The 26,140-nt window shown below is 39.5% G+C and overlaps 1 protein-coding gene across 1 annotated transcript; it reads right to left on the bottom strand.

Moving 5' to 3' along the window:
• Window positions 1-26,140, bottom strand: LOC124282950 (26S proteasome non-ATPase regulatory subunit 4-like). The gene is made up of 11 exons (XM_046719001.1): window positions 26,073-26,140; window positions 24,421-24,561; window positions 22,065-22,176; window positions 16,756-16,842; window positions 14,612-14,680; window positions 13,892-13,953; window positions 11,817-11,970; window positions 11,334-11,445; window positions 7,651-7,803; window positions 4,854-4,942; window positions 1-330 (listed from the first exon to the last, which is right to left on the bottom strand). The coding sequence occupies exons 1-11, from the start codon at window positions 26,096-26,098 to the stop codon at window positions 154-156; spliced, it is 1,182 nt and encodes a 393-aa protein (XP_046574957.1). The 5' UTR covers window positions 26,099-26,140; the 3' UTR covers window positions 1-153.

The following is a 26,140-nucleotide window of genomic DNA, read 5'->3' as shown; positions in this document are numbered from 1 at the left end:
AACTCAGCAAGTGAGGCTATGTTCACACTGACTCAGTCACACAAGGCAACTAAAAAGTAAGAATTGTACAATTTTGCATAAATGGCTGCAAGGTGATGTTGTATTCTGAACTTTCAAATGATAACAATGTATAATGTCACAGTATGTCCCAACTCATTTGGCATCCTTGTCTTTTTTTCCATCTTCCTTCTTTGTACCATCTTTATTTGTTAACGAGCTGACTGCATTCTGAATAGCCTCGCTGTTTGGATCAACCCCTGGTAAATTTTCTAACACACTTTGTAAAAAGGCTGGGTCATTCATGACTTCTGAGTAATCTTCATCCGCATCCTGCAGAAAGAAACAAAAGATGAATAACAAGATGTAATCACTTGTTAACAGGGGCAGGTGGTGCATACAGACGTTATCACTTGTTAACAGGGGCAGGTGGTGCATACAGATGGTATCACTTGTTTCTTGGGGCAGGTGGTGCATACAGATGGTATCACTTGTTTCTTGGGGCAGGTGAGGTGAGGTGAGGTGAAATTGGGTTTTACGTCGTGCTTGAGAATATTTCGCTCATATGACGACGTTCATGCGTGTGTATGTGTATGTGAGGCTGCTTGTACTAGCCCAGACTGAAGCTGGTTTTATAGTGCTAGCCCACAGAGATACCATGCCGCAGTGAAGCATGAATACCCCACTCAGACACATTATACTCACTCCGAGCCGAACAGTCCTTGTTGTACCCATTAATGCCGAGCACCAGGCAGGGACCAACAAGTACCATATTTTAACGTCTTTTGGTTTGACGCGATTGGGGATCGAACCCGCGACCTTCCGCTCTCCGGGCGGACGCTCTAACCACTACACCACGGAGGCGGTGAACAGGGGCAGGTGGTGCATGCAGATGGTATCACTTGTTTCTTGGGGCAGGTGGTGCATACAGACGGTATCACTTGTTTCTTGGGGCAGGTGGTGCATACAGATGGTATCACTTGTTAATTGGGGCAGGTGGTGCATACAGATGGTATCACTTGTTTCTTGGGGCAGGTGGTGCATACAGATGGTATCACTTGTTAATTGGGGCAGGTGGTGCATACAGATGGTATCACTTGTTAATTGGGGCAGGTGGTGCATACAGATGGTATCACTTGTTAATTGGGGCAGGTGGTGCATACAGATGGTATCACTTGTTAACAGGGGCAGGTGAGGTGAGGTGAGGTGAAATTGGGTTTAACGTCGTGCTTGAGAATATTTCAGCTCACATGACGACGTGCATGCGTGTGTATGTGTATGTGAGGCTGCTTGTACTAGCCCAGACTGAAGCTGGTTTTATAGTGCTAGCCCACAGAGATACCATGCCGCAGTGAAGCATGAATACCCCACTCAGACACATTATACTCACTCCGAGCCGAACAGTCCTTGTTGTACCCATTAATGCCGAGCACCAGGCAGGGACCAACAAGTACCATATTTTAACGTCTTTTGGTTTGACGCGATTGGGGATCGAACCCGCGACCTTCCGCTCTCCGGGCGGACGCTCTAACCACTACACCACGGAGGCGGTGAACAGGGGCAGGTGGTGCATGCAGATGGTATCACTTGTTTCTTGGGGCAGGTGGTGCATACAGATGGTATCACTTGTTAATTGGGGCAGGTGGTGCATACAGATGGTATCACTTGTTAATTGGGGCAGGTGGTGCATACAGATGGTATCACTTGTTAATTGGGGCAGGTGGTGCATACAGATGGTATCACTTGTTTCTTGGGGCAGGTGGTGCATACAGATGGTATTACTTGTTAATTGGGGCAGGTGGGATGGGTGAGTTGATCACTTGTTAACTACCGATGGTATACTTGTTATTGGGGCAGGTGGGATCTGAGTTGATCCTTGTTAAACCCATAGATAAGCCAACCCCATAGATAAGCCGACCCCCAAACTGGACCCTTAAAATCAGTGTCAAAATGGTATGTTTCGCGCATAAGCTAACCCCCAACGATGGAGTCCTAATTGCGTCAAACACGACAACTGGCGGTTACCAATAATTATAACTTTGGTCCACATTATTAAAAAAATTCACAATCATATTGCGTCTACTCTCGCATCAAAATGAAGTGTAGTTGACAGAAAATGGATAATATATTTTGTTTTCGCTAAATATCATACATATTGTAGTTAGACGATAACATGTCAACAAACTGGCTTGCTGATACCGCCTTGTTTTTTCATGGACTGCTAGTTTACAGTAACATCGGTAAAAATGTGTGAATTTAAATGGCTTCCTTATTTTACCCCATTCCATGTACCACGTTCCACGTTCATGAGGGTCTGTATAACCTTAGTGTTGATTATATACTTTACATTTATAGTGCAAAAGCTGTAATTATAAAATTAAACAATGCTAGGATATATTTCTTTGGGTTAAATAATAGTACTCTGTATTATATTTTACTGATGACTGTGTCAGATTTCATCCCGTTATATTATTGTGCATGTTTGAACTTGTTCGCCGGGAAACGTGTGCACAGCTTATTGCTATTTCTGCCTCAAATACACACGGTAATCTTATTCTTAATTAATGTATAGAGCAAAAACTGTAATTAAAATTACACAATGGTAGGATATATTTCTGTGGGTTAAATAAATTCTGTATTATATTTTACTGATGATTGCGCCAGAATTCATCCCGCTGTATTATTGTGCATGTTTGAACTTGATCGCGGGGAAATGTGTGCACAGCTGATTGTATGATAAATGTCATAATGACTAATATGTAATAATACGTTGAAATAAGGAAAACGTACAAGTTAATATGTAGTTTATTCATCATTCACAACATAAACGCTGTAATCGTGGCAAACATCCTGGCAGATGTACCAGTAACCTGTAACATCGTCCTGGCAGGGCACTGGCGAGCTAAAAAATATTTCCGTGAAATTGTATCTCATAGATAAGACGACCCCCTTCTACAGACATATTTTTTTTGGTCCTCAAAATTTGGCTTATAGACGGCAATATACGGTAGTTTAGGTTGGGGTATACAGATGTTATCACTTGCTAATTAGGACAGGTGGGTGCAAACATATTTCAACACAGTCAATTAGAGTTGGTATTAGCATTGATTGAAATGAACATTTGTTTCATGATGTAGTGATGAATCTGACCAAACATGATCCTTGAACATGATTGTTTTGGAGGGGGTGGTATCATGATCTGGTGTGCTATCAATGCCAACATCCGATCTGAGATGGTAGTGGTTAACAGCAATCTGAATGCTCAACGTTATGTTGACAAAATCCTTCGTCTGTCTGTACTCACAATGATGGATCAACATGGCGGTCGTAACCATTTTGTGTTTCACTTTCAGTATAATGCACAGCCTCATGCAGCCAGGGTAACAAGGGACTTTTTGAATAATGAGAATGTTTGTATGATGGCCTGGACTTCATTGTCCCCAGACAATGATATATTCCTTGATAAAGTAGGCTTCATCTGTCAGCTAAGACTCTGGGAACTACCGTATATGACCGTCTATAAGCCGAATTTTGAGGACCAAAAAAAGCAGTCTGTAGAAGGGGGTCGTCTTATCCATGGGTTACGCTTTCGTCAAACTTTTTTCCAAGGGTAAGAAAACAACATCGTATCACTCCGCGTGAACAAACAACAGAAGACGACTTTGTCAGTAGAGACGTCAAATTTGCAATTAAACATCACTAGACAAGATTATTTACCTTTTAAGTTATAAGTTGTTTTTGCTGGGCATTGTATTATTTGCAGGGATTAACACCGTGTGTATCTGAGCCTGAAATAGCAATCAGCTGTGCACACGTTTCCCGGCGAACAAGTTCAAACATGCACAATAATATAACGGGACGAATTCTGACACAGTCATCAGTAAAATATAATACAGAATACCATTATTTAACCCAAAGAAATATATCCTAGCATTGTGTAATTTTAGTTACAGTTTTTGCTCTATAAATTAATTAAGATTACCGTGTGTATTTGAGCCGGAAATAGCAATCAGCTGTGCACACGTTTCCCGGCGAACAAGTTCAAACATGCACAATAATATAACGGGATGAATTCTGATGCAGTCGTCAGTAAAATATAATACAGAATACTATTATTTCACCCAAAGAAATATATCCTAGCATTGTGTAATTTTATTTACAGTTTTTATGTAAAATATATATAATCAACACTAAGGTAATACGGACCCTCATGAACGTGGTAAGCACATGGAATGGGGTAAAATACGGAAGCCATTTAAATTCACACATTTTTACCGATGTTACTGTAAACTAGCAGTCAATGGAAAACAAGGCGGTAATCAGTTCGTGATTGTTGATGGGGTAAAATAAGCAAGCCAGTTTGTTGCTACAATAAATATGATATTTAGAGAAGCAAAATATATTATGCATTTTCTGTCAACTACACTTCGTTTCGATCCGTGAGTAGACACAATATATATGACAGTGAATTCTTTGAATAATGTGGACCAAAGTTATAATTATTGGTAACTGCCAGTTGTCTGTGGTCTGTGTTTGCCGCGATTAGGACCCCATCACGGGGGATCGACTTATGCACGAAACATACCATTTTGACACTGATTTTAAGGGTCAAGTTTGGGGGTCGTCTTATCCATGGGGTCGTCTTATAGACGGTCATATACGGTAGATGTCAAAGCATTAACTGTTTCTGCTTCACTTGTGTTGACAGAGTGAAGGAGCCTTCTATCTTAACGAGGACCAATTCTAACCTGAAATCTCAACAGGGACACTAACAGCAGTTGAAATTAAGTCACAGTTAAAATGAAATTAATAGGATAAAATAAGTAACTCCCGTGCAGAGGCACAGACCAACAAACCTTCTTCTCAGTGGCAGCAGCGGCAGATTTGCCACCTGTGTCCTCCTCCACCTCCATTGGGGCAGGGGTGTTTCCTTCACTACCTCCTTCTGCAACAACAGCATGTCAGGCAGTGAATGATACATACACTGTCAGGACAGAACACCACACAGTCAATGATACATACACTGTCAAGACAGAACACCACACAGTCAATGATACACACACTGTCAAGGACAGAACACCACACAGTCAATGATACACACACTGTCAGGACAGAACACCACACAGTCAATGATACACACACTGTCAGGACAGAACACCACACAGTCAATGATACACACACTGTCAGGACAGAACACCACACAGTCAATGATACACACACTGTCAGGACAGAACACCACACAGTCAATGATACACACACTGTCAGGACAGAACACCACACAGTCAATGATACACACACTGTCAGGACAGAACACCACACAGTCAATGATACACACACTGTCAGGACAGAACACCACACAGTCAATGATACACACACTGTCAGGACAGAACACCACACAGTCAATGATACACACACTGTCAGGACAGAACACCACACAGTCAATGATACACACACTGTCAGGACAGAACACCACACAGTCAATGATACACACACTGTCAGGACAGAACACCACACAGTCACACACTGTCAGGACAGAACACAAGTCAATGATACACACACTGTCAGGACAGAACACCACACAGTCAATGATACACACACTGTCAGGACAGAACACCACACAGTCAATGATACACACACTGTCAGGACAGAACACCACACAGTCAATGATACACACACTGTCAGGACAGAACACCACACAGTCAATGATACACACACTGTCAGGACAGACACCACACAGTCAATGATACACACACTGTCAGGACAGAACACCACACAGTCAATGATACACACACTGTCAGGACAGAACACCACACAGTCAATGACACACACACTGTCAGGACAGAACACCACACAGTCAATGATACACACACTGTCAGGACAGAACACCACACAGTCAATGATACACACACACTGTCAGGACAGAACACCACACAGTCAATGATACACACACTGTCAGGACAGAACACCACACAGTCAATGATACACACACTGTCAGGACAGAACACCACACAGTCAATGACACACACACTGTCAGGACAGAACACCACACAGTCAATGACACACACACTGTCAGGACAGAACACCACACAGTCAATGATACACACACTGTCAGGACAGAACACCACACAGTCAATGACACACACACTGTCAGGACAGAACACCTCACAGTCAATGACACACACACTGTCAGGACAGAACACCTCACAGTCAATGACACACACTGTCAGGACAGAACACCTCACAATCAATGACACACACACTGTCAGGACAGAACACCACACAGTCAACCAGGGCTCCAGATAATTTGTCAACATTAGGAGTATGTACACCTTATTTTTTCAATATAGGAGAACTGGAAAAACTTTTACATTTTACAAAAGTACATTTTGAGTTATCATGGATTTGTTACAAAACTGTTTATTCAAAATATTACAGCGGTGAGAAGGACTGGTGATTTCTAACTGAAATTGAACGACTGAAACATTTTAAGTTAAATGCCATTTGAAGTAAGGTTTATGCTACAACTTTAATTCCATAAACTATTCATGTCAGTCTTGGAATCAAAATTAAGCAAGTTTGAATAGCATCCCCTTCAATCATCCTGATCATACTATACTTTTCAACAACTGGAATCAATACTCACTGTTAAAGTCTCTGTGACACTGAACAAAGCAAATCTGAATTAAAATCTAATACCAGCAACTCCGTAATCCTTGTTGTCATTACTGTCAGTTTCATTTAATTCATTAGAAGAAGTACTTATACGATTAAAGCTTGACAGAATTGCAGATTTATGCTCGTAGTGTTTGTTATGCTTCTTAATGGCTGAAATTTGTACATCACACAATTCAGTAGTAGCTATCACATTTTGTTCTTCACGTTTTTACACAGTGAACGGAACAGTTTGCGATCACTGTTTCAGTTACGACGATTGCGAGCCATGGGCAGGATCTTCACCAATTCTTTACCGTTGTAGTTTGTAAGTTTGAACCGCCTGTGAGACTACAACAAGACGAACGAGTGATACTACAGTAGTAAGCAGTTCGTTCATTATTTGTACAGCAATTTGATTACTTGACTGTTTAGAAGTTGTCCAGGCACAGTCTTGATTCTGAAAGACTTTTGTTTCTGTGCTGCCATGTTTATATGCACAAATTTGACCAATCAAATTTAACCGAGATGTGTCGCTGCAGTATATGGTTTCCTTAGCAACCGGGATTCCCAGAACCCCGAGAAGAGAAACCCAAATGTGTCACTAGCACATAAATTCAAAGATGGGACACTGCTTGAAACCAGCTTAACATGTTTCAGATAAGTATGTCTCTAAATGATTCTAAGACCGTACACTATTGCTGTGGTGCGTATACACTACGTTTTCTAATTATTTCCTACCGTATCGTGTATATTTCTTATCCGTACATACGCCGATACGGCCCTTATCTGGACCCCTGAGTCAATGATATATACACTGTCAGGACAGAACACAAGTCAATGATACACACACTGTATGATACACACACTGTCAGGCAGAAAATACAGAGAAAGTGATACACATACTATCAGGACAAAAGAATTCAACATATTACTGGTTTTGGTGTAGTGTCTAAAGTCACAGACTATGTTTTAAAGAATTCTTTGTCCATGATCTGGTACCTGTGTTAAGTGAAAGTCTCATAGCATATGCTATTTGTTCATCCTCAGACATGGCTCCAAAGTCCATGCCACTGGTAGGAGTGGGTGTGGCTTCATCCGTCTGCATGGACATGGCAATTGCTTTCTCCAGAAGCACCTCCTCAGGGTTCCCACCTGGGCAAGGAATTACAACATTAGTAGGGACAAACCACAGAATCAGCATATGAAATTTTGTGCACTTTAGCTCAAATGGACCAACAGCTATATTCTCCACAATGAAACTGTCAGAGTTGATATTCAAATATTTCTGCATGAATGGATAAGTTACACTAAAATCAAATGATTTCAATATAATATGTCATTGTGAGCAAAAACAAACTTGCCAAAGCTGCCTCACTTGTGGAATGTTACTAAAGTTACCAAGATAAATATCAATCTGGAAACCTGATAAGTAAAATTTCAAGGAACTCGCCAAAATTGTTTACTTATCAGGTATTTTACTTATCCAAACTTATAAAAACCTGCAGATGACAACCATATGCATGTATATGCATGCATATGTAACAATGATCAACTTATCAGGGCTGGCCTCCAGTTGTCAAGTGTATTGTCAACTGCATGACGCCAGCAAGCTGTAAGTAGGATGTTTGCTTAGCTGGAGACTGACAATTGACGGTCATGTCGGATTATGTGGTGATCACTAATTTAGTTATCCGGTCTCTTTTGTTAAGTAATTTACTTCCAGGGACCGTGAGAAGACGTTTAGTTAAGCGGTATTGTTTACTTATCCGAGTTTAGTTAACCGAACTCTAATAGTGATAATTAATGAAGAAATTACTGGGACCAAAGAATAGTGTTTGTTTACTTATCCGGTCTGTTTAGTTAAGCGGTCTTTACTTAGGCGGTTTCCACTGTATCTGGAAACCATTTACAGGCATGGTTGATAAAAGGCAGGGCTCCAGATAACTTTTGGGGATGCGGATGTACTTACACCTCACATTGCAAGTGGAGATGTACTGAGAATTTTGAAGAAGTACTGACATGTTTTTGTAGGAGCGAGTTGGTGATGTGGTTTGTTATTTTTAATATTAAACAACTTTTCAGCTATGAAACTTTATATATGTAAGACTTACAAAGGTATTTATGTGCGTACATGATACGCTGAAATGTTATATTATGTCGTACTTCATTGATTTTTAGGCGTACATTACGCCTGTACGCCCCTTATCTGTTGCCCTGAAAAGGTATAGAATATTTGCAAAAACAACAGTGGATATGCTGTTGGATATCCAATACAAAAAAAATGACACGACAAGGTTTTTCAATGTAGTTGCCACAGTGGCCATATTGAAAATCTGATTTGAAACTCTTGAACCACATTGAGTGTGTGATCACTGGTGGGAACATTTCTGTACTGTGCATGTCAAATTTGGCAAAAAGTAAGATCTGTGATGAGCCTCACTTATAAACAATAATACACATAAATATCATCACATTTTACACAAAAAAGGCTTTCAGTTTAAACAAAGAGAAAAATCAAGAACAAAGTTTATTGTAGAGTGACAGCAAATTAGTAGGTCCGCTACTAGGTACACCTACACCAAATTGATCTACATTTTGAGTGAAAAGGCTGAGTAAAGGCTTGAATATGTCACCCACATTAAACTTTAGAATCAAACCTTTTCATCAAATTCAGGTCTTATTATTGTTAGGAACCAGCGTGTTTCAGCTTTATTGTCCAGTGATGTTTATAGACTGTAGATGTAGAGAGATGCTGTGCAACTGGGACCTGGTAGGTCAACTTAAACAACTGCATTATCACCATGAAACCCCTGCTACCTGCAGTATAACTAGGTGGGTATGAGGCAGTTCTTATTCCCCATTAATGAAAAAAATGTAAAGTCAAAATAAGTATGTCTGACATTTAATACAGCAAAACAGAAACAATAGGCATAAAACAAAAGAAAAATCCCCACACTACACATTCACATAAAATTCACACAAATTACTTTCTTCCCCATAATGGCAATTATTTCTCATTGACAGGAGTTCTCTGTCAGAAAACATATTATCGCTGAGTGACAATGTTGAGCTGTTCAACAATGTCATCACCTACTGACCATGAAAAGCATGAGATTGTTACACTACCTCCTACAAATGTAATGAGTGAGTGAGTATGGTTTTATGTCACTTTCTGCAATATTCCAGCAATATCGGGATGTACTGTACAGACTAATGTTGGCTGTATATGCTAGCGCAGAATGTATGCCCAACACAGACACAGTACTTGATAGGCAAGGTAACAACAAGTACCAATGCCTGTCGGTATGATACAGCCATATTACATGCTATAATCAAGTACACAGTCCAGGCCTTGTTTTAACCCTTTCACACTGATCGATAGGCAAGGTAACAACAAGTACCAATGTCTGTCGGTATCACACAGCCATATTACATGCTATAAAAGTACACAGTCCAGGCCTTGTTTAAACCCTTTCACACTGATCGCTAGGCAAGGTAACAACAAGTGCCAATGTCTGTTGGTATGACACAGACATATTACATGCTATAATCAAGTACACAGTCCAGGCCTTGTTTTAAACCCTTTCACACTGATTGCTAGGGCAAGGGCAACAAGTAACCACAAAAGTACCAATGTCTGTTGGTATGACACAGCCATATTACATGCTATAATCAAGTACACAGTCCAGATATTGTTTAAACCCTTTCACACTGATTGCTAGGCAAGGTAACAACAAGTACCAATGTCTGTCGGCATGACACAGCCATATTACATGCTATAATCAAGTACACAGTCCAGGCCTTGTTTTAACCCTTTCACACTGATCGATAGGCAAGGTAACAACAAGTATCAAAGTCTGTCGGTATGACACAGCCATATTACATGCTATAAAGTACACAGTCCAGGCCTTGTTTTAACCCTTTCACACTGATCGCTAGGCAAGGTAACAACAAGTACCAATGTCTGTTGGTATGACACAGCCATATTACATGCTATAATCAAGTACACAGTCCAGGCCTTGTTTTAACCCTTTCACACTGATTGCTAGGCAAGGTAACAACAAGTACCAATGTCTGTTGGTATGACACAGCCATATTACATGCTATAATCAAGTACACAGTCCAGGCCTTGTTTTAACCCTTTCACACTGATTGCTAGGCAAGGTAACAACAAGTACCAATGTCTGTTGGTATGACACAGCCATATTACATGCTATAATCAAGTACACAGTCCAGGCCTTGTTTTAACCCTTTCACACTGATCGCTAGGCAAGGTAACAACAAGTACCAATGTCTGTTGGTATGACACAGCCATATTACATGCTATAATCAAGTACACAGTCCAGGCCTTGTTTTAACCCTTTCACACTGATCGCTAGGCAAGGTAACAACAAGTACCAATGTCTGTCGGTATGACACAGCCATATTACATGCTATAATCAAGTACACAGTCCAGGCCTTGTTTTAACCCTTTCACAATGATCGATAGGCAAGGTAACAACAAGTACCAATGTCTGTCGGTATGACACAGCCATATTACATGCTATAATCAAAACTATCTTGAGTGATATTTCACAGAATTAACCCAAATGTAGCCACTACACTTAAAATAAGTAGTGTGGATGTTCAATGCCGTTCAATAAACAACAATGTGAAGGTAGGTTTAAACCCTTGTGCCCTACCCTCTGTAGCTGGTGACCCCTGGGTGCCGGTCTCCATCACAGCCTGTGTGGCAGTGTCCCGTGCCTCCCTCTCCTGCCGGGCTCTCTGTTCCTCCATCGACACACGCAGAGCCTGCAACAACACACCATTTGTCATGGAGGCAGTAATCAGACACATTGTAACTTTACTCAGTAGAGCTGTAACGTTCCTACACATGTAACAATGGCAAACAGTTATCAGTCTATTAATAAGGGTCCTTCAAGATCAACCATCACAAGGCCTTAACCCAGTATGGTTAAATCATGTACAATGAGTCCATTTTAAAGGTACACTAAAAATGGATATTGAACCCAATCCAAAATATTTCACCTTACACACTGCCACCATGTCATGCATGTCTGAGGTGTTATTAATTGCATCAAATTAAAGTAACACTTTATTTATTTCAATATTATCACTGATGACACTGTAAACTCCATTGTAAACAATGTAAATGTTCTTACGAGAGCAAGTTCAGGATCTTCATTAGGATCAACACCAAATTCAAACCCAGCTGCACTGATGCCAACACCGGAACCATCTTCCCCAACAATGACGGGTGAGCTGAGGAGAGCATCCGACAACATTGGTCCTGGGGGAACAGTCACCAGATGCGAGCTGCGGAGACAAACGTGGACTTTAATATAACATATCATAACCATCACAGTCTGTCTCTACCCTCTACCTTTGTATCAACTGTAACCAATACATTGCCAGTGATTTCATGTCATTTGATTGGTTAACTAAATAATCCATGAGTACATAAACGTCCTGATTGACAAATTAGAATGGGTGTATTTTTGCACTGAACGGCATCTGGGATGCTGTACTGTTGTCTTGAGGGTGATTCAATAAGCAGTCTATAAGTTATTACTGTTGACACATGTATTTATAAGTACTGACTGGTAATGATTTTGCATTTATGGAGCTGCAAAAGTGACAAAAAGTGTGCACTGTGCATAAGGCTGCCATGCAGAATCACATGATAGCCACATTGTTTTTTACCAATGCAAAAAAGAATGTTGAAATCTACTCTTAAATGATCTCACACAAAGTAATTTGAACATTGTCAATGGTAATAATACTTCTTAGGTTACTAACTCCAACACATGATTGCATTTTCTACCTCAAACTTGCATCTGAATACTTCAATTTAGCTTGAATATTTGTTTTAGTTCAAGGGTTGCACTGTGTTTCTTCCTTGTGGTACGGAGGAGTTATCTCCCCTCGTGGAGACACAAGAAATGAGACTTGAGGTGCTCAGGTGTGAGGTGCTGACTGAGGTGTGAGGTGTGAGGTGCTGACTGGGGTGTGAGGTGCTGACTGGGGTGTGAGGTGCTGACTGAGGTGTGAGGTGCTGACTGAGGTGTGAGGTGCTGACTGAGGTGTGAGGTGCTGACTGAGGTGTGAGGTGCTGACTGAGATGTGAGGTGCTGACTGAGGATGTGAGGTGCTGACTGAGGTGTGAGGTGCTGACTGAGGTGTGAGGTGCTGACTGAGGTCTGAGGTGCTGACTGAGGTGTGAGGTGCTGCTGACTGAGGTGTGAGGTGCTGACTGAGGCGTGAGGTGCTGACTGAGGATGTGAGGTGCTGACTGATGTGTGAGGTGCTGACTGAGGTGTGAGGTGCTGACTGAGGTGTGAGGTGCTGAGGTGCTGACTGAGGTGTGAGGTGCTGACTGAGGTGAGGTGCTGACTGAGTGTGCTGATGTGAGGTGCTGACTGAGGTGTGAGGTGCTGACTGAGGTGTGAGGTGCTGACTGAGGTATGAGATGTGAGAGGTGTGAGGTGCTGACTGAGGTGAGTGAGGTGCTGACTGAGATGTGAGGTGCTGACTGAGGTGTGAGGTGCTGACTGAGGTGTGAGGTGTGCTGACTGAGTGCAGACTGAGGTCTGAGGCTGCTGAGGCATGATGAGGTGTGAGGTGCTGACTGAGGTGGACTGAGGTGCTGACTGAGGTGTGAGGTGCTGACTGAGGTGTGAGGTGCAGACTGAGGTGTGAGGTGGGAGATGCTGACTGAGGTGTGAGGTGCTGACTGAGGTGTGAGGCGTGAGGTGCTGACTGAGGTGTGAGGTGCTGACTGAGGTGTGAGGTGCTGACTGAGGTGTGAGGTGCAGACTGAGGTGTGAGGTGCAGACTGAGGTGTGAGGTGCTGATTTCAGGACAAAATCAGGACAAAACAAATGTGCATTTGCATTTTCAGCCAAGGATTATGTTTCCCTCAGAACTATGCTGGCAGTGAGTGAGTTGGGTTTTATTTCGCTTTAGCAATATTCCAGCATTATCACGGTAGGGGACACCAGAAATGGGCTTCACACATTGTACCCATGGGGAAAATCGAACCCGGCTTTCGACGTGACCAGCAAACGCTTTAACCACTAGGCTGTGTGACTAAGATGTAGTGTGACTGTTAATGTCAACAAGAATTTATGGAACAGGAGTTGGGTATTCACAGTTTGTTTGACAAAAAGTTAATTAATCCACAGCTTCTCTCAGCATCTGAAATGCAAAGGGAGAAATATTTCTATAAATTTCTTACCTTGTTCCCTCCTTTCCGTTGATAGTATTGATGAATGTAGTCAGCTTGTCAGTGTTCACTCCCTGAAACAGCCAAGGACACAACATGAAACACAAGTGAAGCAAGGCTCTGGAGAAGCCTTTTACTCCATGTATCACTCACGTACAGTATTGATAGGATTTTCCAGTCAACTTCCGTGTTTTTATAGGTGGACCTTTTTATAGAAAAAGATGCACTTTGAATACGACTTTTAATTAGACACCAGTATTCTCACTAGGGCTACAATACGTTGGATGTTGCACTTATTCACACAGTAGAGTCTATGTTCAATTAGAATTAAATACTAAATATAGTTAACATAGTCAAGATGAATGATGTTGGTTTATATTAATTAGTCCATGAGTACAAAAGCAACAAAAAATAGAAATGGTCATTTTACAGACCATTTTATGCAAGTTGAACCTTATCTGGAGAAACGTGTCAACTGTGTGCATTATTATGAGTTGTGGATCATGTGATAATACAATTCCAAACACAAAAATAACTTAACAATATCTTTTAATAAAATTCAATATTATAAACAAACATATAGCATAATCTTCTCCATAACAAGACTCAATGACTGCTTTAAAAATATTTTTGATTCTCAATGCCTTCATAGATCTGCAACTTTTGTATGCCATGCCACGGATGTTACTACCAGCTGACAGACTGCACAGTGTGGATGGATCAGCCACATACCTCCTCACCAAAGTTGATAACATCAACTGACACTTTCTCTTTCTTCAACTTCTTTGCCATTTTCACCAGCTGCAACAACAAACTGATTTTACGCATACGCCAATGTGCCGTGAACACTTTCACAGTGTGTCATGAACACCTTCCTAATGTGCCGTGAACACTTCCCAGTGTGGCGTGAACTTTCCCCATGTGCCTTGAACACTTTCCCAATGTGCAGTGAACACTTTCCCAATGTGCAGTGAACACTTTCCCAATGTGCAGTGAACACTTTCTCAATGTGCTGTGAACACTTTCTCAATGTGCAGTGAACACTTTCCAAACATGAGTTGGGCTTTACGTCACATCAGTATTATTTCAGCCATATAGTGACGAGATCAGGTCTGTCGAAATCCAAAAGAGTTTTATTTTAAACACTTATATATTCATTACATTCTTAATTGCAAACAGAAAATATCATAGCACCAAATTCACAAATAAGCAATTTGCCATTCACATTACATAGTTACAATTTATGATACAGGTCAACTTCCCTCAGGTAGTTAACAGTGAGATGCCCGCCCACGCAGGAAAACAGATTTTTCAGATTTACCGCTTCGAAATGTGAATCCCTCGCATTTGAAAAGTCTGCACAGTCAAGCAGAATATGCTTGATGGTGAACACTTCGTCGCAAGAGATACACATAGGAGGTCCATCTCCATCCGTTTTCAGCAGATAGTCACGAGTAAACCGACTGTGGCCAATACGACATCATCGTAAAATTAACAATATTACAGTATATTGCAATACAAGTTTCAGTATTCAAATACATACTGGGGGCTAAAGTCATGATTGTACATGCAGAACTTAAGTAAATATAACACAGCATGATCACCTACCACTATTTTGTAGTCATGCGTGGATACAAACAAATGACAATTTGAGAGAAAATTTAGTTCCTCATTGCTTCTGTTTTGTCAGTCAATTTACTGAATTAATTTGTGTGTGGATTCTAAGCTTGAAATACAAATAATAATGCAACTTGTTGTATTATTTCAAAATGCTGTACCACTGAAATGGATAGGTTTACACCATGCAGTTCTCATAATAATGTCAAGTGTATAGTTTAATAGAATGATGAGGCGTTGGGAGTAGCACAGTGATTAAAGCGTTTACTCGTCACGCCAAATACCCGGGTTCAATTTCCCTCATGGGTACAATGTGTGAAGCCCATTTCTGGTGTCCCCCACTGTGATATTGCTGGAATATTGCTAAAAGCGGCGTAAAACTAAACTCACTCACCTACATAGAATGACATATCTGATTATCCCTATCAAAGTCTGAGTGGCACATATCTTGCAGGATACGTTTATTCCACTCAAGCCAAATCTGCTCCATATTGCTTGGACTGCAACAATCATAACCTGTAGTCCCTATAGGAAATGTTGTTCCCGGAGATCTGACTGTACAATTCTGTACCAAACTGAGACAGTCACATTTATATGTCTTAAGTTTGTGGTAGATGTGATTTTTGTGCCAACAATTGTCATAAAGAACTGTGGACAAAAGGATTGTCCACACAAATGTATTGTTCATTCACTGTAGTGATTTATTCACTACTGTTAACCAGACAGGTTATTAGGTTTCAGTTTGTGTACATACGAACAGTTCGCGAAAACACACCTGACAACAACTTACTTCGCGGAAAGCTCGAGCATGCAAAAAGCATGCGTTTTCACCAGGTGTGGAATTCGAAGTGAAATTGTAGTTAGTTCGTTTCGATATGTTGATAAGGCAGCACGCCTTGAGATAGTTCATTAGTGGTAACCATTTGGGTGTTAGATTGTTTGACAGAGGTTTAGTGTAATAGAAAGTTAGGAATGTAAGATATTGCAAAGGTAATAAAAGGTAAATTTAAAAAAATATTAGAATCAGATTTAGTGGTTTTGTTTTGATATCACAACTAGTACAGTTCCTACTGACCAAACTGCACTGATGATATGTTACAATATTGTTGACCCATGAAGCCGTGGTCAATCCAATACTCAGAACAAAGTTACTGCAAAATGGAAAATGTCTGTGAAAGCTTCTCTCACAACCTGACAACAATGTAGTGCAGACAGATGTTACAAAATGTATGACAACCATGATAGCAGCTTCTACTGACCTCCTTATCCTCATCCTCCACTGGACTTCCAACAAAAACAACAATCCTCAGCTTGTGGTTTCTCCCTTGGCGATGTTTCAGTGCCAACTGGAAAACACAAACAAAATGGGATGACTGGCCAGCCTTCGCAACAACTGGTGATTCTGGAAACAGAATTCAATAAACCTGACAGACTATGAAAACACAGAAACCATTTATGTCTTGAAGCAAGCAGAACTAGTTACAAATTCAAAGGACCGGCGAAGTAAGGTTGACACTTGTCCTCAGGTATAGTCTTTGAGAAAGATTCATTTCTGTGGATACTGATTCAACTTCCCGGGCATGTTCCCAATACAAGAAGGTTTATAAGGACAGATCCCATCCTGATAGTCTACGCTGAAATTTCTCACTTACATTTTGGCTCGTCTAACAAGTATTTGCATTTTCCAGCCAAATCTATGTTACTGGTCAACATCCATAAACAACAGTGCAACTGTCATGCAGATTTCAGTCGAATGCAGGATTTGCAAAGCAAATTGGTAATATCAACTGTCTCAACAGGTCTGTTCCGAAAGTCTATATATTTTATTAAAATGCTAAAATGATCTCATGGACTCATTAAGGTAAAAAAGGTTTTAGTACAATATATGTAGTCATGAACTACAGAGGGGACCCAGAACCAATCTGGTAATCTGTGTAGTGTGGTTGGTCAGACAGGAATCCATTGCATGAGATAGGATAATTATTATAAATATATAATATATAGTCAAATTTGCAATTATCATAAACTCATCCCATCTGACATTATGCTCTTATACTACAGTAGGATGGTGCGCCACAGATCACGCTGGTCTGTGGGTAGACGACAACCGTGAGATGCTAGTCATAAGGACCTCCCGAAAGACAGACCACTTAAAACAACACATTTTATGGTTGGTTGCATAAGGCTAAATTAAGCTGTACCCTTGAACATTAGGTATTAACTATAGTTTTATCAATTCATGTAATGATGTGACAAAATAACTATTATAAAACATCCTGTTCTTCAGTTATAACCTTTGTTTATACTGAATTTTATAAATACTATTTCACTTTCATCTTCAAATAATCTTAAGTAATAAAAACATCCTATTCTCCAGTTATTTAACCTTGTATGATCTTGAGTGTTTTCTTTATGAACATGGTGTAACTGGCCTCGAACATGTAAATAAGCTTATTGAGGGCCAGCTTGGTATCTTTATGAAATTGTTGATATTACTTTATGCTGACGATACTGTCATATTAGCTGAAACAAGTGATGGATTGCAAAAATCTTTGAATGTGTTTGACCAGTATTGTGAAGAATGGAAACATAGTGTGAATTTAGATGTCAGTGATGAACTTCACTTTTTTATTATACTGTCCAGCACTAAATGCCCTCAGAAATCAAGTTCTTGCCCAATATTTCTGTAAACATCCCACTATTGAAAAAATTGTTTGTCTAATGAAATGTGATTATTCACCACTTAACTCTAAAGTTGCCAAATTTGTCAAAACTGGACTTTGTTCAATGTTTTAATATGTATCAATATGCTGTATGTTCTCTGTGTCACTATATGTGATTTTTGAGAATAACATTTCTGTTCCAGGGCTCCAAAAATGTGGGATCAGTTCCCGAGTTAACCCTGCATTGTCAGGCAGTAGATAGCTGGTAAGCCAGGACTAAGGGGCCAAACTGTTGGGGACATCCGCTACTGACAAGTCAAACAGATGTAAACACTGTCTGAAACCTCCAAACATACTTCAATGATGGACACCAATGAGTGTCCTAGTCAGGTATCAGACTGTAAAGAGACTGTTAACACCATCAGGCATAACGTTGCTTGGTGTTTTAACACCACACTCAACAACTTTCCAGCTATATGGCGGCGGTCTGTAAATAGTCAAGTCTGGACCAGACAATCTAGTCAGGGATAGAAATACTTTTTTTCCTAAGTGGGCCTTAGGGCACCAGACAAATATTTTTGGTGTGCGTTTCAGAAATCAGGCGTGCCAACATGTTTTTTAGAATAAATGACTGTAGCAAGGATGATGATCTTTTGAAATTTATTGTCAGAAAACAACAAATGTAACCAGTTTTCTGTTATCACTGATATGTCTTCTGTTTAAGATGGCTTTCTTATCTTTCATTTGTTCTGCTTTCCCAACACCTTTAATAGCTAAGAATTGTGTGACAGGTTCACTTTTTCAATATATCTAACATACACAATTTCCTCTTCAATAACCGAACTAACAGTACTCCCATCACTCTAAATGGAAAAAACCCAACAGATTTCTTTACATCATCCATCATAATTCCAGTGATTTCCTGGGCAATAAAGTCAATAAATGTTTTGCTTGTTTGTCATTTGCGTAAGTGTTTTGTTTTTGGGATTAAATGACTAAAGGTGAGTTATGCCTCGAAAAAAATTAGGCTTGCCATAAGGGCACGAGAACATATTTTATCCGTGCCATTTCAATATTTACCGTGCGATGGCATGCTAATACCTCTATATGGGGTATTTTGAACCCTGCCAGTGATCAACAATATGAGCATCAAACTACGCAACTGGGACACGATATGTGTCAACCAAGTCAACGAGTCTGACCACCTGATCCTGTTAGTTGCCTCTTACAACAAGCATGGGTTACTGAAGACCAATTCTAACCCTGATTTTCACAGGTCTCAGGCATAAGGAAGGAAGAGGCAAAATGGTGGACAATCTGTCCGGTTGACCAGGCAGTTGATTCTTTGCAGTGAAGTCCCAACATGAGAGTTATCAAGATCTTGCCATTATACTTCTTTCTGAAATGTTATCAGTTGATATGAATGCTGCTGTAGCGAGAGCTTTGACAGAGCTACAGATAACTGTTTGGGTCCTTTAGTTATGTACTCACTTGTGTTCATCTCAATTGGGTATCCTAATTTTCCTTTCAGTAACCAAATAAATTGTTCTCACCTCACTCAAACTCAATTGGGTATTTTGCCATTTTCCATTAATTTTAAATCTATAATAAAGTTAAACTGTTAGTGTTTGTCATTTATAATTTATCTGTATTATGAGAAACTGCAAGTTATCAAGTTCATTTCCTGAAATAGAACCTCTCAGTATATCTCAGTTATTTTATCTAACCCCCGGTACGCAAGCTAAGATTTGACAGTATTGTGTGTACGCATGTAAGATCACATTTATTGAGTACTTACCAAAATTCAAGTGTACTTGTACACAATAGACTTAATAGGAATTGAGTTTTCACATAAATATTTGCGTACTTTACGCAGATATGCAGCTTATTTGTACCTCTGCTTTGAGGAAGACTTTCTTGAGGGTGATGCACTCAATGTTTTTTCTCACGATTGGTTCACAATCAGCTGTTAAGTCAAAGCAAAGAACCACTGAAAGATCCCTAGATGTTGGTTGGAACTTCCTACACACGAGAAAAATAATAGGATCACTGAAGGGTTGAACAACCAACTTCTGGCTGTCAGTAGGGCGCAACCAAAATCAGATGCATCATCTTGGTTGCCGGGAACTTGTATGGAACTTATGGAACAAAGCATGTTGAAGAAAACTCGTAAGTGTTTAGACCCTTCCAGGATATCACCAGAGTGTTGTGATCCCATGCTAATGAATGGGAATCAGTGTTCTATCAGATCACATAGAAATCTACCTAAGCATCGCTGATCCTTAGGTGAGTCCAGACAAAGTGTCTGACTCTGACCTTGGTGTGAACAGAGACTATCAGTTGTGAGGTGAGTTTATAGCCACATGGTCGTAGATATGCCAAATAGGAATACTTTCCCTTGGTAGTGTTTTCCCTGGAAGATGAACCACACAAACTTCTGATGACTCAGAATAGGTACATGCAGATATACATCTTGGGGGCTGATCGTGTAGTCTCCTGGTGGTATGACGCGGTCGGGGATCGAACCCGCGACCTTCCGCTCTCCGGGCGGACGCTCTAACCACTACACCACGGAGGCGGTAGAAGGAGCAGGGGTGTGTTTGACAAGGATAAGAGGTTCGCTCCAGGTCTTTATCACTCCATGGCGCAAAAACAAGAGAATGTGTGTAACGTGAAATACGATAACTTTAAAATATTATCCATGTGTTGTTCGTTAAGCTGTGTCTATGATAAAGATGGCATCAAACTATTGAGCAAGTCTTTGGGATTTAAAGGTAAAATGTATCACAACGTATATCAGGGATTGGGAAAGGCAGGGGCCATGGGCCATTTTGCACATTAAAATAAAAAATGGCCCATAAAAATGTTGACGTTTACTATTGATACAAGGGTAGTGGCCTGTTCTAAATTCAGAAAATGGCTAATAATCCTGAAAATGCCCCATTGTCAAAGTTCTCTATCACAATCCCTGACGTATATGGTGGGTTTTGCATACTGAGAATTAGAGGGGGATTGGAGGGGGGTTGCCTTATTCACGGGGTAGAAGATCTTTCATTGTTTTCTAACCGGTGTCTGAATACAAGTGAAGTTTAAATGAGCCTCGCCTCTAATACAACTGCCCATCCAGCTGACACGACGAAAAAAGTCCCCGCCATTGGAGAGCTTGAAGTAAGGAGCAAGAGCACCTCAAATTTTCCGACAAAATTTGGCTTACCAGTTTATTTAATAATTATAGATATGTTTTTCAAAATAATCACTGCATTTTCACAACTAACTATCTTTTTATATAAATTGTTGTCTTGACATAAACTATGAAGTATAATTAACTGAAACCTATAACGGAATTACATTTTTATAACTTGAAAAATCCAGATCAGTTACCCATGTTACCTAACAAGTGATATCTAACCAGTGATCCGGAAATCAATTCTTTCAGTTTTTTCCCATAGCAAGTGTTGGAAAAGGCATGTATTGCAGACTGTTGAATAAACACCTCATAGTTACACAAAAGTAACCCTTGTAAATTGAAACATAGATAATTGGCTATTCAATTTAATAACCCTTTTACTGTCACAAATTTGGTGTTGCACCATGTCAACACAAATGGGGCCATGTGCTGGGGTACTACATGCCCAAGCATCGTAGAAGACAATATTGCGATCAAGTATGCTCTGATGTGCTTCATTCAGGGTCACATCATACGACAAAGTATATAAATAAGTGTTTTGAAGGTTTGTACAAGGGGGACACCTAACATGTGGGGGTTGCTTTAAAGTGGTAATATCCGGTATTAACAATATTTCCTGCTGTGCAGAGTTGCGTCCCTTAGACAAGCCACCTTCTGTCAATGATAAAGAAGCAAGTCAGCAATGCTGTTTGTCTTCCAGTCTGGGTGTGTGACGTACATGAGCTACCCTGACTGCAGTGATGAATGTGATGTTGCCTCTGGGTTGAACTTGATGCAGGGAGGCGAGAATACGTCCAACATCCGTTGTTAAAGTCACTAAAACCTCAACACTGAAATTGAAAAAAAGAAATGTCTTCAAATCAAATATGACACACACAAACATCTTCAATGATTGCTTTTGGTTACTAGAGCTGTGTATCGTGGCCTAAGTGGCGCGATGACATATTTCGATGCCACTGACTGACTGAGTATGCTTTTACGCCGCTTTTAGCAATATTCCAGCAACATCACGGCAGGGGGGACACCATAAATGGATTTCACACATTGTACCCATATGGTATCTCGATACCAGTTTAATGAGGATGGACAATACATCATGAAAGTATTGGCAAGGAACCTGAGAGATGATTATCATCACGATACTATGGTGGCGATACGATACGTATCCCGATACTTACCATTTCTAAAAACAGAACAGATATGATAGATAAAATGACTGAAGCTTTATTTGTTATACAGCAGAACTTAAAAAGCTGATTATCTAATAAAATTTCAGCATTTAATACTTAAAGTACAGTCAAACATATTCAGTATACCTTGATCTTATATAAATAAATCTGAAACTGAAGTTTCCCTTGGGAAGTTGTGTTTCCACACCAATGCTTTCACAAACAATTGAATGTAATTAATATCAGAATTCAGAATTACTAGAAAAACTCTTTAAGTCCGCTTTGTAAATTTTATCTTATCTTTGTTCTCTTTCTTAACAAAGCTAAGATTGTCATTCATAATTGTTAATAAATGGTGTTATTTGTCAAACAACTAAACCATTTCAATTACTTGAAGACAAGTATTCTACGATTCACAGAATTTGAAAAATGTTTCACATTCTTTCACTTATACATGTTCCTTCTACCTGATGCACTCAGTCGCCTACATTCAATCTGTTAAGCTTTCTAATGTTTTGTTTTCTTGGTAAATTGCGTAAGTAGTATCAAGATATATAGTCTCTTGTGGCGATACATCGGTGTATCATGGACCCTCGAGATATAAATATACCAATATATTGCCTTATATATGTGTTTTGTATCGATACACTCGTATCGAGTAGTTGACGATGCAAACATGGATACTATCGATGAATCATTACACCACTATTGGTTACCATGGTTACATGAACACAGAATGGCAGCGTAAAGACTCAACGTGTTTATCAAGTTTAGTCAGGACTAAAAGACTCAAGTATTTGTTGCACGGACTGGTGTAATGAAGACTTCACCTGATGAAGGGATGTGTAATGATTCCGAAATGTTGTGTGGAAAAGAATAAAGAAGCTTAAATCCATAAAGTATCTTGGTGGTGTAATCATGCCTGTAAACATGGTAAACATGGCAGCATGTTTATCAAGTAGTCATGATAAACATACATGTCATATTGTTTGTTAACGTAATCTTCTACCACCAAATATTTTTGGAAAATGACAAGTATTTATAAAGAATATCATATTTGTTGGCTTAAAAACTGACTGGAACAAACTTTAATTCAGGTTATTTAAAAAAATATATTGGACAATTTTCAGATTCCAGGTAAGAACTGTTGCTAATGAAAAAAAAACTCTAAACCAAACCATGACAAAATTACTACTTATGACAATATCAAACAATAACTAATTGGATAAACTTCCCTGCTGTAAGTAAGTAAAATAACTAATATTGGAATGCTAAATGTCATGAAAATTTTCTAAAGGTCTAATAAAAACAACATGCCGGTACTGTGCAAGGAAAATATACTCATGGAAACGAGTAAGGGAACACATGAAAGTACAAGTGTTACTTTATTCTATTCCACTTTCCAGGTTTCTTCACAAGGTATGTATTGCACTGTGGGTGAAATTCTGGAAATAAATAAGGGAACACTTGTACTTTCATGTGTTCCTTAATCGTTTCCATGAGTACATTATGTGTTGGGATTATCAACTTACATAAAAAAGGCATAGGGCAGAAAGCCACAAATATCTGGACAGTGCCATGATATTAGTGAGTGAGTGAGTACAGCTTCACTCTGCTTTCAGCAATATTCCAGCAATATCACAGCGAGGACACCAGAAATGGGTTTCACACATTGTACTAATGTGGGCAATCGAACCTGGGCCTTCGGCGTGACAAGTGAACGTTTTAACCACTAGACTACCCCACTGTCCCACCATGATATTATATGAACTGTATCTTTCATCATGTTCATCACTGGAATTTTTGGAAATGATTAACTGAACACAAAATGATAGAAGCATCAGAGGAATGTATGAGGGGATCTAGTAACAAAAACCATGGTAAGAGATCATTACAAGCACATACTCAGACATCTTCAGTAGACCCACATTATTCTCTGGATTAGCTCTCGTCTTTGACAGACAAACAAGATTTACAGCGTCTTGCTGTGCCTGTAGTCGAGTTGGGACAAAGTCTCCATTACGCATGTAGTCACTGTTGTCAACACTGGAAATAAAGGAGAAAGATTGTTATGCCTCAAGTCGAGTTGGGACAAAGTCATTGTCAACTCCAGGTTTATAATGTCCAAGTTGTCTACTAGATGAAACTGTCTAATTTATGAAACTGATTTGACTCCTACTGCCATTGCATCTTGCACAAATCAAAACTTACTTCTTTAAGAGTAATCCTGCGACAACTATAACTTCATCTGCATATTTACTGTCCTAAAAATATAACCGGAGACCATGTACTGTCCATCTTCACACTCAGTGCACATAGCAGCAAAAAACATTTTGTTATGTTATTGTTACCCTGTATCCTTGTACCTTCAATTCGTTTGGTTAAAATTGAATTACATTAATAATCCTAATGAAATTCATAAAGATTTTTTAATATTAAAACCGTTAAGACTCATTACTTGTTCTAAGCAAACGTTTGACAGTGTTATATGCTTGTACCACATCCTATAGTTACAAAATAGCAATACCGCGATAATAGAGACAAGCTTCATATTCAGGGTTAAAGGGTGAAAATCAGAATTGCTGCGATCACATTGAACAAATAGTATTAAGTAACTATATCATATCACATTATTTATGGCACAAAAGAAGATTAAACATCCGTCAACTGAAAATATAGACATGGACCTTACAATGGACCACCTTTATTAACATTGTCTCACGAGAAATCAGTTTCTGGAACCTACAGTCCATACTGTACCTGTAGTATATACATTCAGGATGTAAATAATATTCCAAGGAAACTCTGGGGTGGCTGTATCTCACTCAGCAATTCTAATGATGCACTATTTTTTTTCAAAGCCTCTGACTTGATTTAATGCCAAAACATATATAGTATTTGTAATAATTGTACTCTTTCATGACATAAGGTAAAGAAACCTCAAGAGTGTATGTTGAAAATGGACTGAGATACCCCATTGAATAAGAATAGAAACTCGCATGCATGACTTTTAAAAATTGATAAACAGCATTAAATAATAAAAACAAGATATTTAGACATCTCTCTTCAAAGGACACGTAGAAAGGGAAAGATGTCCGCCCGTAACCCCCTTTTTATAATGTTATGCCTAAGAATAGATGTTTTTGGGGGTTTTTTTTATAGAAAGCCTACCTTAACCCTAACCCAATGCTAATCTAACACCTAAACCCTAAGCACTAGAAAAAAATCATACTAAACAGAATACATTTCAAGCGGGGGTTACGGTCGGAATTCTAACCAAATGTATTTGCTTTGTCCCCTATATTCACAACATGTGGTCAATCGTTTCATATTTAAGTGACAATATTCAATTCTAACTACAGATAATCTAACGAAAATAGGTGACGAGTTCCAAATGTGCATCGTCATATCTGGACATGTCGGTATTTGGTCATGATGATAAATGTATATTAGCAACTGACTAACATATACCTGTCAAATTTCATTTCTTCACAAATACCACTTCCAAAAAGATATGCACAAGGTCTATTCCAAACAAAATACAGAAAAATACTTACCAAACAATCGTGCTTTCCAACACCATTTTGACAAGGTTGCTTAAAATTGCGGAATGGAAATGGCAACC

The sequence above is a fragment of the Haliotis rubra genome, unplaced genomic scaffold (genome assembly GCF_003918875.1).
Source record: "Haliotis rubra isolate DU_JTF1 unplaced genomic scaffold, ASM391887v1 Scf308, whole genome shotgun sequence".
NCBI classification, from domain to species: Eukaryota; Metazoa; Mollusca; class Gastropoda; order Lepetellida; family Haliotidae; genus Haliotis; species Haliotis rubra.
Note: the sequence above shows the minus strand (reverse complement) of the source record. Positions and strands in the feature narration are given on the sequence as shown.

Excerpts from the sequence above, each read along its gene's own strand:
- LOC124282950 (XM_046719001.1), bottom strand. The coding sequence starts at position 26,098 with ATGGTGTTGGAAAGCACGATTGTTTG. Across the intron at positions 14,681-16,755 it reads TGGAGGATGAGGATAAGGAG|CTGGTGAAAATGGCAAAGAA; the intron begins GTCAGTAGAAGC and ends TTGTTGTTGCAG. Across the intron at positions 7,804-11,333 it reads GGGGTCACCAGCTACAGAGG|GTGGGAACCCTGAGGAGGTG; the intron begins GTAGGGCACAAG and ends TTCCTTGCCCAG.